We start from the raw sequence: 16,445 nt of genomic DNA, 5'->3' as shown, positions 1-16,445 counted from the left end.
TTTATCCACCAATATTTGTGAGCAGAGCGCCCTAAATATCTTTTCTTTGAAAGATATCCCAATGTTCAATTGAGATCTCTAACATTCACATTGCTTTAATATTCAGATATTCATGTGTTGATCCTTTTTCGTTTTTTAATTTTCTGATGTTTGTCACTTTTGTCTATGAACATTGAATCCCTGTCTCAGCACATCGACACAGACAACACAAATTTAAGCCAATGAGCTACTCATTAGACCATAAGCCCGGCCATTATCCTCGTTGTCCATTGACTTTGCCACATCCGTACACACACATGTGCACACAAAGATGCAGTGTTGCACACATTCAGATATTCACCACAGCTTGAGAAAACTCAGTGTCAGGACACATAGTGGTTTGTGTGTTTGTATAGGTTTGTTTGTGCATGCGTGTGTGTGTGTGTGTGTGTGTTTTCATACTGCATAGCTGCGTCCATTAACGCTAAACAAGAGATCACACTGTCTACAGAGATTTGTTCCCGGAGGAATCAATGGCATTGTTTGTGGTGTGTCCCTTGCCTAATACTCACTTTCAGAGCCCCAATACCTATAATCTGATGACAAATAAGTCAGTAAGACTAGAGGCCAGTATCAGTGAGGATGATAACCTAAGTGAACTATATTGTGGAGGATTACTCCATACCATATGGCGCTGTTTCATCAACCTTCTTTATTCAAATAATGTGTTGAATAACAGCAATTAATAATAGCAATTCATTTTAATATATAGTGCTGTTGTGTTAACTCTTATTACTAGCCCTTACAATCACAGACCTTTCTCCACTCATCCATATGAATGGTGGTATAGAAGAGTGACACTGGATAGTAAAGCAGGTTCTGTTCTCTGTATGTGTTTATCTGTACAAGCCGATCAAAGGACTTTGAGGAGCACATGCTCACGTGTCCCTATATGCACCAGTGTGTATGCCTATGCATAAAGGTCAGTGAGGGCATTATTGACATGCTATATCCTGAGCAGCAGCAGCAGCAAGCGAGACCTGAGGTGTAGCATTTCCTCCAACGTCCTCCACTGTGATGACCTGTCTCAGCATACTGTCACTCTGACTGCACTTCTGTCAATATGCTGAACCACTCCTTTCGCTGAACAAAAGCATAACAAATTATATGAATGCCTTGTTCTCTGCAGTCAAAGCTGAAAATAGAAGCTCAGGCTAGTAGCTGTGGGTTATTAGTTTGGATACCATAGGAGATGGTAATCAAACTGGATGGATGGATGGATGATGCGTTTTAAGTAGGGTATTATGTTGTTGTTGTATGTTTTTTTTTTGGGTTCACTCATACTCAGGGCATTGTTGCTCATGTGACTGTGCAAAGCAGCACCTCTAACTCATGACCTGTGGTGTTTCTTGTTAAAGCAGACAAATAATTCACCATTCAGTTGTTTTTCAGGAAGTCTTATCATAACTGTGAACCACACCCTCCTTCTTGTTGTCTCTAGCAGTTAGTCACAGGGACAACTTTAGGACCAGCCCAGATTAGCATGCTGCTCTGATTGCTCTAACTTTTAGAGATCGGTTGAGACATGCCTTCATACAAAAAAAAAAATCTCCTGTGTTCAGAAAACTTTATAATGTCAGATCACAGTCCACGATAGTCCACTCTGCAAATCACTAGCAAGTTTTTGGGCAATGCATATTTGTTTTGTGACTCATGATCAAGAGAAAGGAAAAGACGGGCAGGTTTGCTTTTCATGTCAGAAACCGAGGCAAATGCTGGTGTCACGTGACCATGAGCTGATACTGAAGACCTACTTATTCTTCTTGCAGCTAAATAACATTTATACCACGTGTCCGATATCACAGTCTCTCTCGCTAGCTCTCTCATCATCTTACCTTCCTCCATTGTGATTGACCTTGCTCTAGCTTGCAAGACCTTGCAGTGTGTGGGAGAGCTGCTGAGCACAAGCCAGACAGTCAAAAAATACAGAAGCACGTATGACCTAGAGGGAGTGGACCAAAGAAGTCAAGGATCCACTTATTTTAAAACAGCAAAAAATAAAAGTTATTAAAAAAAGGTGCGGTTAAAAAGGGTTGATCATATTAAACAGTCATGAATTTAAAATGGATGCCCTGGAGACAAAGAGCACTGACAGTTAAAGTGGAATTAGATAGAGGGAGTGGCATACTGACAAGACAGACCAACGAGATGAAGAAATCAATAGGGGAAGGATGCCCATGTCCAGACATGATGGATCGTGATAAGGCCTTATTATCACTCTGGTGGTACTGCCTTACACCATACTATACTACCTCTTCTCTCTAACATACACAGATACCTGTTCATAGAGGTACCATATAAACATATTTGGCAGCAAAACGTATTACAATGTGTATTTGTGTAGGGTGTTACTTCACTAAACTGGAGTAACATCAACATTGTATGCTATTAAAAACACAGCTCATGGGGCATACATGGTTACAGAGAAATATTAGAGTAGGCTGACAGGTGACATTTTACTAAGTGAAGAATGAGTTAACTGATGAGAATAGAGGCATGCCCCAAGTAAAGTAAACAAAGCACCATGTTGGATTGGTTTCTTTTCAAAACAAGGTATTGAGTCCATTCACTCTTATGATTTATGGGTTGAAAGTGCTTTTAAACTGACAAACATTCAGCTTCTTATTTCATAATCATAAGTTGTTTTTTTTTATAAAACAGTTGTTTTTGTACTTGTATATATGACCTGTTCTGGCATAAACACTCACCTTGTCAGGACCAGTAGTCCTCATGGAGACGAATACCTGGTCCTAATGAGGCAGAAACTCTTTTCTGAGGAAGTGGATAAGTTTAGGGATAAGATTTGAAGCATGGTTAGATTAAGATTAGGGTTAGGCATTAATATTTGTATAGGCTGTACAAACGAATGGAAGTCAATGCAGTGTCCTAAGAAGAGTAGCTTTGCAAACCTGTGTGTGTGCGTGTATTAAATTTCTGTTTATTTGTGTTTGCAATTCAAACTTCATGTGTAGCAGCAATGCTATATTTGCTGTTGATGGGGTCATCCGAGGTGAAGTTTTCTTCTTTACTCTGGTTCTTTTTTGAAACATACAGTTCAGTGCAAAATATGTTTTAACAATGCTATAATGACCGTACATTATAATTATCTCTCAATGTCTTTATTGGGACACATCTAGAAATCTGGAAAATATGTATGCATTTTTAAAATAACAAATTTTACCTTAAAAAATGTGTTATGTTTATGTTACTGGTAAAACCTGTGTTTCTCCTACTATTTGTTTATGTCGACAAATATATCTGCTGTGAAAAAGGTCTATTATACCAGGTTTATTCAAGACACGCTTCAGCATTAAATACACATGATTTAAACTCATTGAGAGTTTGCTAATATATCAGGCCAATGATCACAAAAACAAAAACACAAAGTTGGTGATGCCCTAAGATTTTGCAGTGTACTATATATCCATGATGCTGGGTCATCATGATCAAGGCTATGCTGCTGCAGGGCTCTGATACAGCGTGTTGCAGACAGTGCTATAAAGTGAGCAACAGTTCCTAGCGTTGATGGAGATGCACATGCTGTTCTTGGAAAAGCGATTTCTCTACACAGGGTGTGGTGACACCCTGCCACTGCGATAAGGAGTGGAATGGGCCCCCTGGAGCCCAATAATTCAGACTCCCCCAGCAAACCCTGTGCACTGCATTCAGCAAAAATAGAAACCACTGGCTGCATTACAAAATCAAGGAGAAAAAAACCCCAAACAAAAATAATCCATTATGTTTTCAGCAAGTAATACTATGAAGGTAAAAATAATAAGCATTGGTATTATCACAGCAGGCAGGTTCACAGCCATGTGAGGTCATCACAGTATGACTGTGATAATGGCAGACAGAACTACTTTAGAAGTGCTTCAGTTCATGGAGAATTAAGTTATCTAAGATCTTTCATAAAGGTTTTTTGTTTGATAGAAATTATTCATATTTTGGCGAAACAGAAATACTGAACAGTTATGAGCTCAGTCTCGCTACCCAGTAGCAGCCAGGTCGTCTTCCTTGTTGCTCCTCCCCCTGCTCTCACCTGGCGCTCAGCCCAGAATGTTGCTGCAACTCCTCTGGCTCTCATTGGTCCTCACTCTCACACTGCTTCGCAAGAAGGGAAATGACTAACCTCTTCTCCCTCATGCCCTGCTCCGACTTCCCCTTTGCGTTCACTCTTCCTTTCTTTCACCTCTAAACACACTTGCATGGCCGGCCTTGTTGTACTCAAATGTAAGTGACACAGACTTTAATCTGATTTTCCCAGCATCAACCAGAAGAGGTGGAAAGTTGTGAATGGCTGCTTTGTGCATGTCTGTGTCTGCGTGCGCACACCATGTGTGTTTAGAGCTCGGGGAGGGTGAAAGTATTATTTGTTTTAGCTGACACCTCTGCATGTCTGACATTTCTAGCTATTCTCCATTCCCACAGCTGTATAATGTAGCGGAGAAAACTTCAGTTCAGAACCCAAATAAGAGAGAAAATGAACCTGTACGTTTTCGTTGGACATGTATAGTCAGACTAATCATTCTTCTCTCTCTCTCTCTCTCTCTCTCTCTCTCTGTCTTTTTCTGTATGTCTCTTGCTCTCTCTCCCCAGAGGAAGTGCCTTCCCTGATGTCTGCTGCAGCTTTGACCTGCTTCTACAGCTGAAGCCCCACCTAGCACCCCCGCCCCACCTGCACCGCCTTGCACGCTTGCTGCCACAGCAACACGGGTACAAGGACAGCAACCCCACCCTTTTTGCAGCCTACGCTCCAACCTGCTCGTCCATTTACCGTCATCACATCCACTCCTCGCTGCAGGTTTCCAACCTTGGCGCTCCTCACCAGACAGCTCTGCTGCTCCCCACCAGCTGACCAGCCTTACCACAGCAGCAGCAGCAGCAGCCTGACACACCACAAGGCTCACGCAGCATCTTACACACCTTGCCTTTAACCTTCGCCTTTGACCCTGTGAGCCTCCACTTGGTCCTCAGTGTCCTTAACCTTCCAGGTGCAGGCTACACTTAGACTATCACCTTTATTGCCTGCATCACCGCACCAAACCTCTGTGTGCCACCTTGGTTTGTGAATGCCATAGAAGAGACCATTCAGCTAGCAATAAACAAGCGAGAGAGAAATATCAAGCTGAGAGTGGCAAATTAATTGTTAGACTGAGACGTCTCCTGGATATAATCACTTTGTCAGGTGAATGATCCAGTAACATCCTCAGCAAACATTACACGTTGGACAAGGCGCAACCTTTTTCTTTTCCCCTTCACTCACAAGTATCACAGACGTTGACCACGCCAACGAATAAACAAAAGAGACCTTGAAGTTGTGGATTAAAACGCCAGAAGTACTTTATTTCCGAATACATTGTGCCACAGAGTTGCCATGGCAATGAACATAGCACATATCCGCGATACAAAGTGGCTGACACTGGAAGTATGTCGGGAGTTCCAGAGGGGCACATGCTCACGTTCTGACCAGGAGTGTAAGTTTGCGCATCCAGCCAAAAGCTGTCAGGTGGACAACGGACGGGTCATCGCTTGCTTCGACTCACTCAAGGTAAAAACAAAAACAACACACAGGCAGACCATAGATAAGAGACTTACAACATAAAGGAATAACAAACTGGAAATGGTAGTTTTCAGTTTCCATTTATCTTGCGCCATCTGTTCACAGCATGTGTTTTGCTTTTAATGATTAGAAGACTGGTACATATGATCAAGGACATGGGAAAGGGAGTTTGTTCCGTTTTTTAGCTCCAGGAAGCAGAAGTCAGGCGTTTCTAGCAGCGCTACTGAATCTTACACGACAGATAAATAAATATTTTCACTGGTATTATGGCACTGTTTTCAAACAGGAGGCTGTCATGTTTCTGGCTGTTTGCTGGATACAAATACACAGTCGTATGAAGTAATAAACACTGCTTTGTGCCAGCTTTTGAGCAGAAAAAAGCAGATGTATAGTGCTCATATGGATGCCCTAAGCAGTGAGCACACGCTCGATCAGTAGCTAGAGAGGAACGAGGTCATAGTGTCACAATGTAGCGCTCATGCAGTCAAACCACTTCCTGTGCAGAGTCTTAGCGGGATTTAAGGGGGCTTTGCTGTGTGTATCTCTATATGCATGTGTGTGTTTCAGAGCAAATTTAGAGAAGAAGTTTTGCGGCACCGTGTGCTGTAATTTTCCATTTGGCTGCAGGAAAGTAGGAAAGAAAAAATTCTTTATTTTTCTTTCTCACTCTCATTCTTTCTATTTCACAATCTGTCTTTTTTATCAGTGCACAACATCTCCAGAGATAGGCAGACCTCAATCCAACTTTCCAGTTCTGACACACACCACTTCTTTTTTTCAAAATGTGTTTGTATTCTGGCCGTGCAGACATTGATTACTCGTGGTCATTGGCAGAGCGTGAACTGGGCAGGGTTATGATGAGGACAGCGTGTGCGAGTCGACTCAGAGAACAGTGTTCATAGCCAGATGCAGACAGAGGAACATTGTCAGGCCCAAGCTGAGCTGTTCCCAAGTTTCCTCACAATGTGGTACAGCTTTCCGCGCATGTATAGTGTGTGAGTGTATCCTATAGATTGTAATTGCAACCATCATTCTGCCTAAACTCAAAAGATTTTCCAGGTTTATTGAAAGAAACTGGTCACATTCATGACTACTTCACTAAAATTGAGTCAGGCAGGGAGCAAGAAAGTGTGGTGCTACACAAATATCACTGTGGTAATTATGATACATAATACTGCAGTACATTATACTTGTGTGTACACATCATTTTCGTGCAATGATGTTGGCAAAACATTTCTGTACACGTATCAAATACAGACTAAATTGGCTTGTTTATATAACCTGAGAGATGTGACTGGTCGCTTCAAATGCAGAGTTGTTTCTGTTTCTCAAAGATCTCAGGAAATAATCCGGTGTGTAAAATGGTTCAAAAGTAATACTCAATTTAAGCTTGAACCTTAAATGCTTCAGCATTTTTAAAACAGCTACAAAAACAGAACCTAACAGATCTTTTATTTCAATACACTGTCCACATTCAGTGGTGCTTTGATCTACCGGGAGAAGGATCGCGATATGAGAACATATGTTTAAATTGTTATTCATGCTGAGTTCAAGGTCAGCCACTGGGAAGGAGTAGTTGGCAGATATATGGACCTATTTGAAGGAACCAAGGGTCTATTTTAGTAGTTTGAACTCATTTTCCACAAGGACTTATGTATTAATGGAGATGGTGATACTTTTTTTATCCAGTTGCCCCATTTTTTCCACTGGTAATGAAAAACAGAGCAGGTCTCTAAAACCCAGAGTGGAAAAAACAGTGAGAGAGAAAGAGAATTAAAGGGAGAATGAAGGAAATCAGAAACAAAGGCCATTGATTCTTGTGCATGCACTCACCGGCAGATAAGACCTTAAACAGAAACGCCAAAACAGACACCTTCCTGTTGCATAGACCCACAAACACATTCACTGAAAAAAAAAAAACAACCACTTGTCCGTCTACACTCGCTCACAAGTTCAAATGGAAAACATTCTCAAATGACATGTTGCTACATCACTACCCTAGTCACCCACATACACACACACACACACACTAATGCACCCCCTTGGACACATGGGCAAACTCTCTGCCCATGAGAGAGGATCAACCTTCTTCTTGAGGAGTGTATAATTAGAACAGGTCTCACATGATCAACAGTGCATAACCGAGCAGGTCACACCCAAACCCAGTCATTTCCCTAACAGCCACTCTCTCTCTCTCTCTCTCTCTCTCTCTCTCTCTCTCTCTCTCTCTCTCTGGCCTCATTTTCACATGACACACACACATGTTGATGAAATTGGAGCAGTACACATAGCGGGAACAGCAGAAATGTTTAACTCGCATCTTTTCATGGGAAGATGTACATGGCAGTAATCAGGTGCGGACGGTAGAAGTCTCAACCCAGAGAAACTTAGGTTTTCATTCCCTGGCCATAGAGCCAAAGCATGCCAAAGTCATGTGTTTGCGCACGTACAATAATACTGGTTGCTGCTCACAACAGACAGCTCAGCTATTTGAATTTAGAGTAAATATTTGTAGAACACTAATGGCTGCCTCTGCTCTTTGATTTCAAGGCTTATGAGTCAATCAATGATTAACTCATAAGCCTTACAGGTTGCGACAATTTGACGTCTCGATTGGTGGCTCATATTTAAAGATGTATATTTAGATCTGCTCTAAAAGAAACACTCATTAACGTGTGGGATAAGTGATCTGAGCTCTAACTGACAAAAGTTTGAATGGGAGAGTTTAAGGCACGTGTGTGTGATGTTGAGGAAGTAACCTATGGTTCAGTGAGTTCAATCACTTGTGCCTTCTGCATTTTCCACTAAACATTCCTAAACAGACTGAAGTATAATCACCAGCTCCGATTGCAGAAGTAAGCGAGCCAATACATTCCCCTTTGATGTTAATACTGAATGAGTCTGATCTAATATACTGTAGGTTACTTGACAGTAAAAAAGAACTGAACTCTCAGCCCCACCCACACAGGGAAACCTGCCAGCTTATTTCAAGAACTCTACCGCTTCTCATTTGATGCAAGCCTATTCTAGTCCACTTCTCCTTCACCCAGTTTCCATCCCTCCATTGGTTGTTTTTTCTTCTCCTCCCATTTTGGTTAGCACCTTCTACTTGATTTCCCGCTCAGTCTGGTTTTTGCCCCATTTACTTCAGGCCACACCCATCCCTGGACAGGATAGTTCACATTACACTTTGGTAGACCCGCACACATGCATGCTCATGCTCGCACACACCACCCACACATTAATCCATGCGGTGTGAATTTATGGCACGGGATGACACTGTGACTTTGAGTGAAATCACCAGCAGCGGCAGGTCCTTGTTTACCCTCAGCACTGTCGGCCATGCCATTAAAAAAAAGGGAGCTGTTACCGTCTAGCCTGGAGAAGTAGCACACGCCCATAAACACACACACACACTGAGGGAGCGAGTAATATGGAGAGCATAGATGTTGTACTTTGTCCACCTGCCAGTCTGACACACCCACTGTCATCATGTCTGAGGTCTCGAGAAAAAGACTGTGTGTGTATCTCTGCTAGTGGTGCTGTTTCAGCAACTTACTTTGTGTTATTACACTGTTCCAAGCCAAGATTACATTCCTGCAGAGCAGAGGGTGGCTGAATACCTCTTTTTTATCTCCCTCTGTCTCACCCCCTCTCTATCCCTCCCTCCCTTCCTCCCTCTGCGTCTGTTGCTAGCTATCGTTCCTCTCGTTTTGCTGACCATATTTTGACAGTATGTTTATGTTCTGTGGTTAAATGGAACAGTCAGGTTAAACACACTCATGTCACACAGACTGACACAAATACATATGCACATATCATAGGGCGGGAGAGAGAGAAAGAGGCGGTTGGCCAGACAGACACGTTGGGTAAATATTAGCCACGTTGCTAGTCGATGGTGTGGGTTTTTTTTTTTTTTACGATTTCAAACAAATCGTTCAGCCAATCTCTGGGCAATGACATCAACATGTCAAGCTCTTTCTGTGTGTAAGCATATGGTAATGAGTTCAGAAGGCTCATGTGTATGTGACACTTCTGTCACACGCACTACACACCACAGACACACTGCACATTGCCATGTGCAGGGAACACTTGTCATTTCTGTGGCCAGCAATGAACTGCGAAGCCAAAGAATGAAATAGCACAATGTAGCTTGTTTCAAGTGTTTAACCACGCTTAGCAATCTCTGTTGCCCCTACTTCAAAGAGGTACCGCACTCTTAAATATATATTTTTATTATCTGCAAACAAAATGATGTAATGAAGCACACCTTTGATGATTCAGTGTCACATTTATTGCCACATGTATACAGCGTCGTATGGTATGGCACATGGCCAACACGGATATACTGAGTCAACAGCTTAAATCTGTCTACATCATAAAAGTTCATGTCCTCTGATCACAGGTTAGTGACCCCTGTTAGCCCTCTAAATCTGTGGAAGTCAGTCAGTCAGTCATCATCTACCGCTTTTATCCTCTACCAGAGGGTCGCGGGGGGTGCTGTGCCAATCTCAGCTACATCGGGCGATAGGCGGGGTACACCCTGGACAGTTCGCCAGTCCATCGCAGGGTTAAATCTGTGGAAGTGATCATTTCAAATCTAAGACGAAAGGGATTATTAAGACTCATATTTCACAGGCTGCTACAGTGCCTGCATGCACACCTGTTGGGACAGAACGTTAATGTTGGTCAGGATGGCAACATGCCACACTTGATTTGTTGAACCCTCTAACTAACGATGCGTTACCACTCAGAGACTCCTCCTACCAACTCTTTGGCCCTAAGAGCTCCAGCTTTTGACATTAGGACTAGAGCCAACGGCCATGATCCTTCAACATGTCCACTTTAGGTGATTTGGAGGGGCAAACCCCTCCTCTTCAACAGAGCCTCACACTCCTATGAGCCTCACAATGACTTTTTTGTAACCTCAGGATGGTAAATGTCCATATTTATATAGCGCTTTTCTATTCTTGTTGGCCGCTCATAGCCGCCTTACGCTGCAGTTTTTGCCATTCACACCTATTCACTCACACATTCATACAGCATAGCTATGTACAATTGTCGTATCCATTCACACGCTGCCGACACAGCTGTCAGTAGCTAGTGACACTTAAAGGGGCCGTTCACATGCAGCACCTTTTGTGCACACAAACTAGGGTTATGCCGCTGGGATATTTTTGGGAACGTCCACCTCACACTGACATGAAATAATATAAACTTTTTGAAAGGCAGCAAGTGTCTTCTGATTCTTGGGCCAAAGAAGTAGGTCAAAATAGTCTTTGTCTACTCTGAAGTAGGTTTGAACCTTCCATTGTCCAGATGAAGATCCTGAATCAGTGAAATGCTGTGCTAATAATAAACTGTCCTTGTCCTTGTCGTTTTTGTCCTTGTCCTTGTTTTGATATGGTTCTTAGTTGAATGTGTGTATTGATTCAGATCCAAGGTGCAGGTTGTTTAGTCATGACAAGCGCAAACAGGAGTGCGATCCCCAAGTGCAGTAAATATATATTCATATAAGGGTTAATAAACCAAAGAAAAAATGTGCACTGTATTTGACATAAACAGATCAAACCTCCTTGACTGTTGTGTAAATAGCCATGTGCCTTATACAGACACAGTCCAAATGCAGTGTTTATCTGCCTAACAGCCACAGATGGGCGTGTGGAACCCAATGCCACCCATAGTCGCGTGATCCTCCCATTGCTTGCTTCATTGGCTTCTTACCAAAAACAATTCTAGCCTGAAGAAAACCTTGAAGCAATCTCTTAAAAGACAAGGAAATAGGACACCTGCAGTTTTATATACACTCTAAATGTCAAAGGACAATGAAGACACACCTTTGATCAAAAGGCTTTGTTTTCAGTAGCACTGTGCTAGTCTCTGGTCAGGATACTGCAGTGATGCTATAACTCAGACAGACTCAGTTTCCAGGGTCCACATGGCCTTCTGTCCTGTCCACTGTTTGGCTGTGCTTCATCTTCTCTGTTGCTGATTGGTTTCACTACATATAGAGCTGAGTCACACCAGGTTGGGGGTTATATTGGTAATTCGGGTCTTTTACATCTCCCTGTGGCTCCTGGTGTTGATGGGTCTATTCTTACGTCTTTCTTATGTCTGTTTAGGTCCCATAAATCCACACACGCATACAAACACAGGCTTACAGCGCTCTGTGGTATGTGTGTCACACAGTCAGATCAGGGCGGCTATGCATTTTAGTCTTTGAGCTTATGTGACGGAAGATAAGTGACAACAGCCCATCTTTTCTTCTCCGTGTCAGTCGCCTCTGTCCCTCTATCACACTGGGCCCCTTTTATAACCCCACTGTTGCAATGATTACTTGTCTGGTCTCTCTGTTTTTCCTTCTCTGTCTCTTTAACGTACAGATACTCATAAATGTCTCCAAGCCAGGATTATAAAAAATGCAAAGTTGCACTATAATTGATTTACTATACACCCAGTAGTTTATGACATATACTGTGTGTTTGTTTATTCATAAGTGTCTGACACCAAGCAACTGTCAAAGATCTAAATCTGAACACGTTTTATTTTATTGACCAATATTTGCTTATCAGCTTCTCTTATCAGTTTCTTCCCAGCTTCTGACACTTGGGCAAGAAGTTGTAACTGCCTCCATACGTAAGACATTTAACCCATGTGCAAACAAGCGTGTGGACGACATCCCTTTGTCTTCATATCGCACATTTTATGAATCTGTCCAAAAAAAAGTCCAACTATAATAGGTGTCAAAATAGGAATTTATGAAGAATATTACTTTGAACGTGAAAGACTAGGGTATGCACTAGTTTTCTGTAATCTCAATTAACCTTCAGTCACATAACTGATCTGGCAATCCATCTCTGTCTATCTATTTCTTATTCCTCCTTATCAACTTTGTCATTAAACCTGCACATGTGAACAGTCACACATCCAGTTGTCAGTCAACTCCGCTATTATCCTCCATTAGACAAGTGAGAGAAAAGCTTGGGGGCACAGCTACTCACTTCGACTCAGCTCTCTCAACACCCTTTTCACTCTGCCCCTCTTTCTTGGCAGCTGTTTGATCCGTCGGTTTACTCTGCCCCCTTTTCTCTGTCGATGCCAGAATGTGTGAGCTCATTCATGCCACGGGCTGCAGGGGAAGATGTCTTCAGGTAACAGGAGTGAAAGGCACAAGAATATGAGGCAACAGGGGAAAACAAAGTTGCGACAGCTGTTCGTCTGTTTTTCTCTCACTGAATTGCTCTTGATCTTTTTTTTTTTTTATATATAAATATAAAAGTAAATTCCTTCTCAGAACTACCACCATTGGGCCAGACCCATGATATTGGGCGAATCACATAGTACATAGCAAATTTTCTATTATAATACATCAACGGAATTATACATACACAGGACAAGACGCTCAACTCACAGCCTTCTATTCTTATATCCAATCATGTACTTTAAACCGTTATAGTACGCATACACACACATACACACTTACTCATTTTTCTTGTATTCAGCTTTTTCTGATTCCCATAAATGCTCTTTGTACATTGGGGGAGACAAACTGTCAGGTTAACGTCACAACATCTTTCCATTTGATAATGATTTGTCGTTATGCTGTTTCCGTTTTTGGCCTGTCCGGATCCATCATGTGTCCTTGTTTGTCGGCACCACCTGAGGTCCAATTAGTGTCAGCCCAGGACATACAAGCGCCTTCTATTGCACTGTACTCTCTACACTTTGTGTCACTTATACTGGCACCAGATAAATTTGCTTCTTTCTTCTTTTTTTTACACACTAGCTCAACTGCTTTCACAATGCATATATTTTTAAAAGGACCGTTTCCTTCCTCGAGTTGTAAAAATTTCAGTGGCAATTCTGTTTATTATTCAGTCAAATAGAGTACAGTATTTCCTCTGTATGTTTTTATTGCTTCAGATGTGAAAAGAAAGAATATGAGGCTTTAAACTACAGAGTGAAAGAGGGTGATAGCGTCCTGCTGGTGATGGAGCCAACTCAAAAGGTGGAGAGAGGGATTAGGCCAGTTGGGATTAGAGCTGTGAATAGGATTACAGTGTGTTATACCAGATTAGCGTAATACATGCCAGATTAAATCTCCCATAGGGGCTTCAAACCGAATGTGACGGGTGATTATGTGTTCGCCACAGAGGGGAAGAAACCTTACACTGTGTGTTTTCATGATACAGGTGTCACAGAAGGTGACGTCTGTGCAGACGGTGGCAGATGAAAGAAAGGTCTATATATATATAAAAAAAAAAGGACAGGAGTTGAGTTACATGCCTCAAAACCTTCTCCAGCTTTTGATGTGTTTTTTGATGCATTGCAAAGCCGCCACCATGAAACTGTACGAGGATGGAGTCTGCACAAGACAAAAACACGGGGGAACAGATACACCTACGATTTTCTTTTTCTGTGCCTTTGTTACTCAAAATGTCAGTGATGGGGTAAAAAAATTTTTTGTAGAAGATTTAAAAAAATAATTATCCCCCAGAATCCTGATATGTATACGTGGCTTGGTAGTAGTTGCCACTTTCACCTAAAAAGGAAGTTCTCTTTATCAATGTTATCTGTGATCAGGTGTTTTGAAAAGATATTTTCATATTTTCATGTCTCATTTGAAGCATGTAAACGTGAAGGCTTGCATTTGTGCCGTGTCCTGTTTTGAGATGCTCTATTAATTTCGATCCAGCATTATAATTTATTTTCTCACAACAGATTGGTACAGTAAAATTGGTTGCTTTAATCAGGAAAAGGAAAATAGGAGTTATTGATGTATGGAATCTCAATACTTGTAGTATCGCAATACATGAAATGACAATACAAAGCAAAGCGGCACCAAAGTATCCTGATAAAATCAAATATCAAGTGATATTGTCCCAGTTTTAAAACTTTAAAGCACAGCTCTCTGTCATGTTCATCTTAGTCTTAAAGTTAACGGCAGCCTATTGATCCTGTTTTAACCTGTACAGAGCACACATCAGTCATTTCAGAGATAGCAGTAATGTTATTGATGCCTCGGTGCAACCGAAACCTTGTGATGCCTGTGCACTTCTTTATCTTTCTCGCTGGGAAGCAGACTTTGCTGATGATTAAATGAATGCTCCCAGGCCGCCTCATGTACTCACACCGTGAGTACTGGATGGCTTTCATAAAGTGCTGCCACTCAGATCGATACCTGTGCAATTGCTCTGTTATTACTCATAATGAAACGTGCAGAAAATAACTTTGTTAGACTTTAGAGGAGAAGAAGCAGCACTACACTGAACAGAGACTGATAAGGGGGGGAAAAATGGCGTAAATAAAGTCACATGAAAGTGCGTCTGTGTGAAAAGAGATAGCGAGAGAGAGAGGGAGGAGGGGTTCAGGAACAGAGAGGTCTAAGTTTGGATTCAGGGCTCCTGTGTACGTGACATCTGACCTGAGGCATTTCTGAGAACCAACACCCTCTGAAGTGTGAATAACTCATTGCTGTGTGTGTGTCTGTTGTGTGTGTGCATGTGCACTTTCATCTTTGTGTGGACCAGTTGTGAAGTTGGTACATTTTACCTTTAAAATGTGTACAGTTCGTCATACTGTGTAACTGTAAATATATATATATATATATCCATATATATATATATATATATATATATATATATATATATATGCAAACAAACAAATTAATTGTCCAGACTTTTTTCTTCTATCTTAGAAAGCTGTCTAGAGTTTGAAGCAGCAATGTCCTTTTTAAACTTCAGCTTGTCCAAAATGCAACTGCCAGACGTCTTACAAAAACCACTAAGAGAGAGCACATTACCCAATTTCCCACGTATGGTACATTTTGGAACTGTTTGAAGACTTTATTGTTGACTTTTCAGACTGGTACCTAAATTTATTGTTGATCTTGTGACACCTTATGTGCCCGGTTGTAACCTGAGGTTCTCAGTGAAAGCCTGGCTTGTCGTTTCACAATCTCTGCTGTGGTCCAAGGATGACCAGGCCTTTTCAGTTAGAAAAGATCTGTATTGCGAGCTCATTATCACCTTTTTAACCCTCTTTAAAGACACATTTTACAAGTGTGACGTTGCACAATTCTGTCTGAATTTTAGCTATTTTTCCCCAAACACCTTCAGTGGGCTAATTATGATTAAGGTGATGGTTAAGGTAAGGCATTTAATTTAGGCTGCTACTGTCTTAAATGCCTCTGCTTAACAGAATCCATCCAGCCATCTACAATGTTTCCGAAAAAAACATGAAAGTCTGCTCAGACTTTCCACCCATAAAAACACGTATTTCTCTGGCTGACTTTATCAAACGCGATGTTCGTGGTCCATGTTGGAGCTCAACTGTGGTCTATGACTCATTGCTCTCTCGTTGTTGTTTGGTGAGGGAGGTGAAGCATCACTGGAAGCATATTGTAACTATTATCACAGATTAACTGGCCCTGCCTCCTCTGTATCTCCCTAACCCCATTGGTCACATCAGCTCTCTGACCACTAAGCTGCACAACATGGATCACTCAATACTTCAAGCCCCATGAGGGAGATACAGACTCACTGTGTCTAATTAAAGAAATTAAAGCCACACCAAAAAGGAACAACCCTGCATCGTATACTTATGTCTTCACCCTCCTCAAACACTTGTTAATTTAATGCTGAATTGAGAGGCTGGAAACAAAAAAAGAAAATCTATTGTACTCTACTGTAAAAGGATCTTATTGATTATGAACTGCTGACTATTTTGGTACTTTTAATGGTTGCAAATGCACTGAACTCACAATCACCACTTCTAAATATTCTTAGTTTCTGGCCGGCTGGGTTTCCAGTCATTTGCAAGCCACTTTCCCGACAGTCAGAAAATT

General features: G+C 41.6%; 1 protein-coding gene across 14 annotated transcripts in view; it reads left to right on the top strand.

The window, feature by feature from the left end:
* Positions 1–16,445, top strand: part of LOC131463868 (muscleblind-like protein 1) — a 45,565-nt gene that overhangs the window by 10,092 nt on the left and 19,028 nt on the right. For 13 of the 14 annotated variants that reach the window (XM_058635974.1, XM_058635991.1, XM_058636019.1 and 10 more), the window contains one exon: positions 4,636–5,587. In XM_058635974.1, coding sequence (XP_058491957.1) covers positions 5,414–5,587 — 174 coding nt within the window. In that variant the 5' untranslated portion in view covers positions 4,636–5,413. Of the gene's footprint in view, positions 1–1,333; positions 4,270–4,635; positions 5,588–16,445 lie in introns of those variants that run through there. The other variant, XM_058635982.1, reaches the window with a different exon arrangement.

Source organism: Solea solea, chromosome 1 (assembly GCF_958295425.1).
Source record: "Solea solea chromosome 1, fSolSol10.1, whole genome shotgun sequence".
Classification (NCBI taxonomy): Eukaryota; Metazoa; Chordata; class Actinopteri; order Pleuronectiformes; family Soleidae; genus Solea; species Solea solea.
The sequence above is the reverse complement of the archived record's forward strand: the minus strand, read 5'-3'. Positions and strand labels throughout refer to the sequence as shown.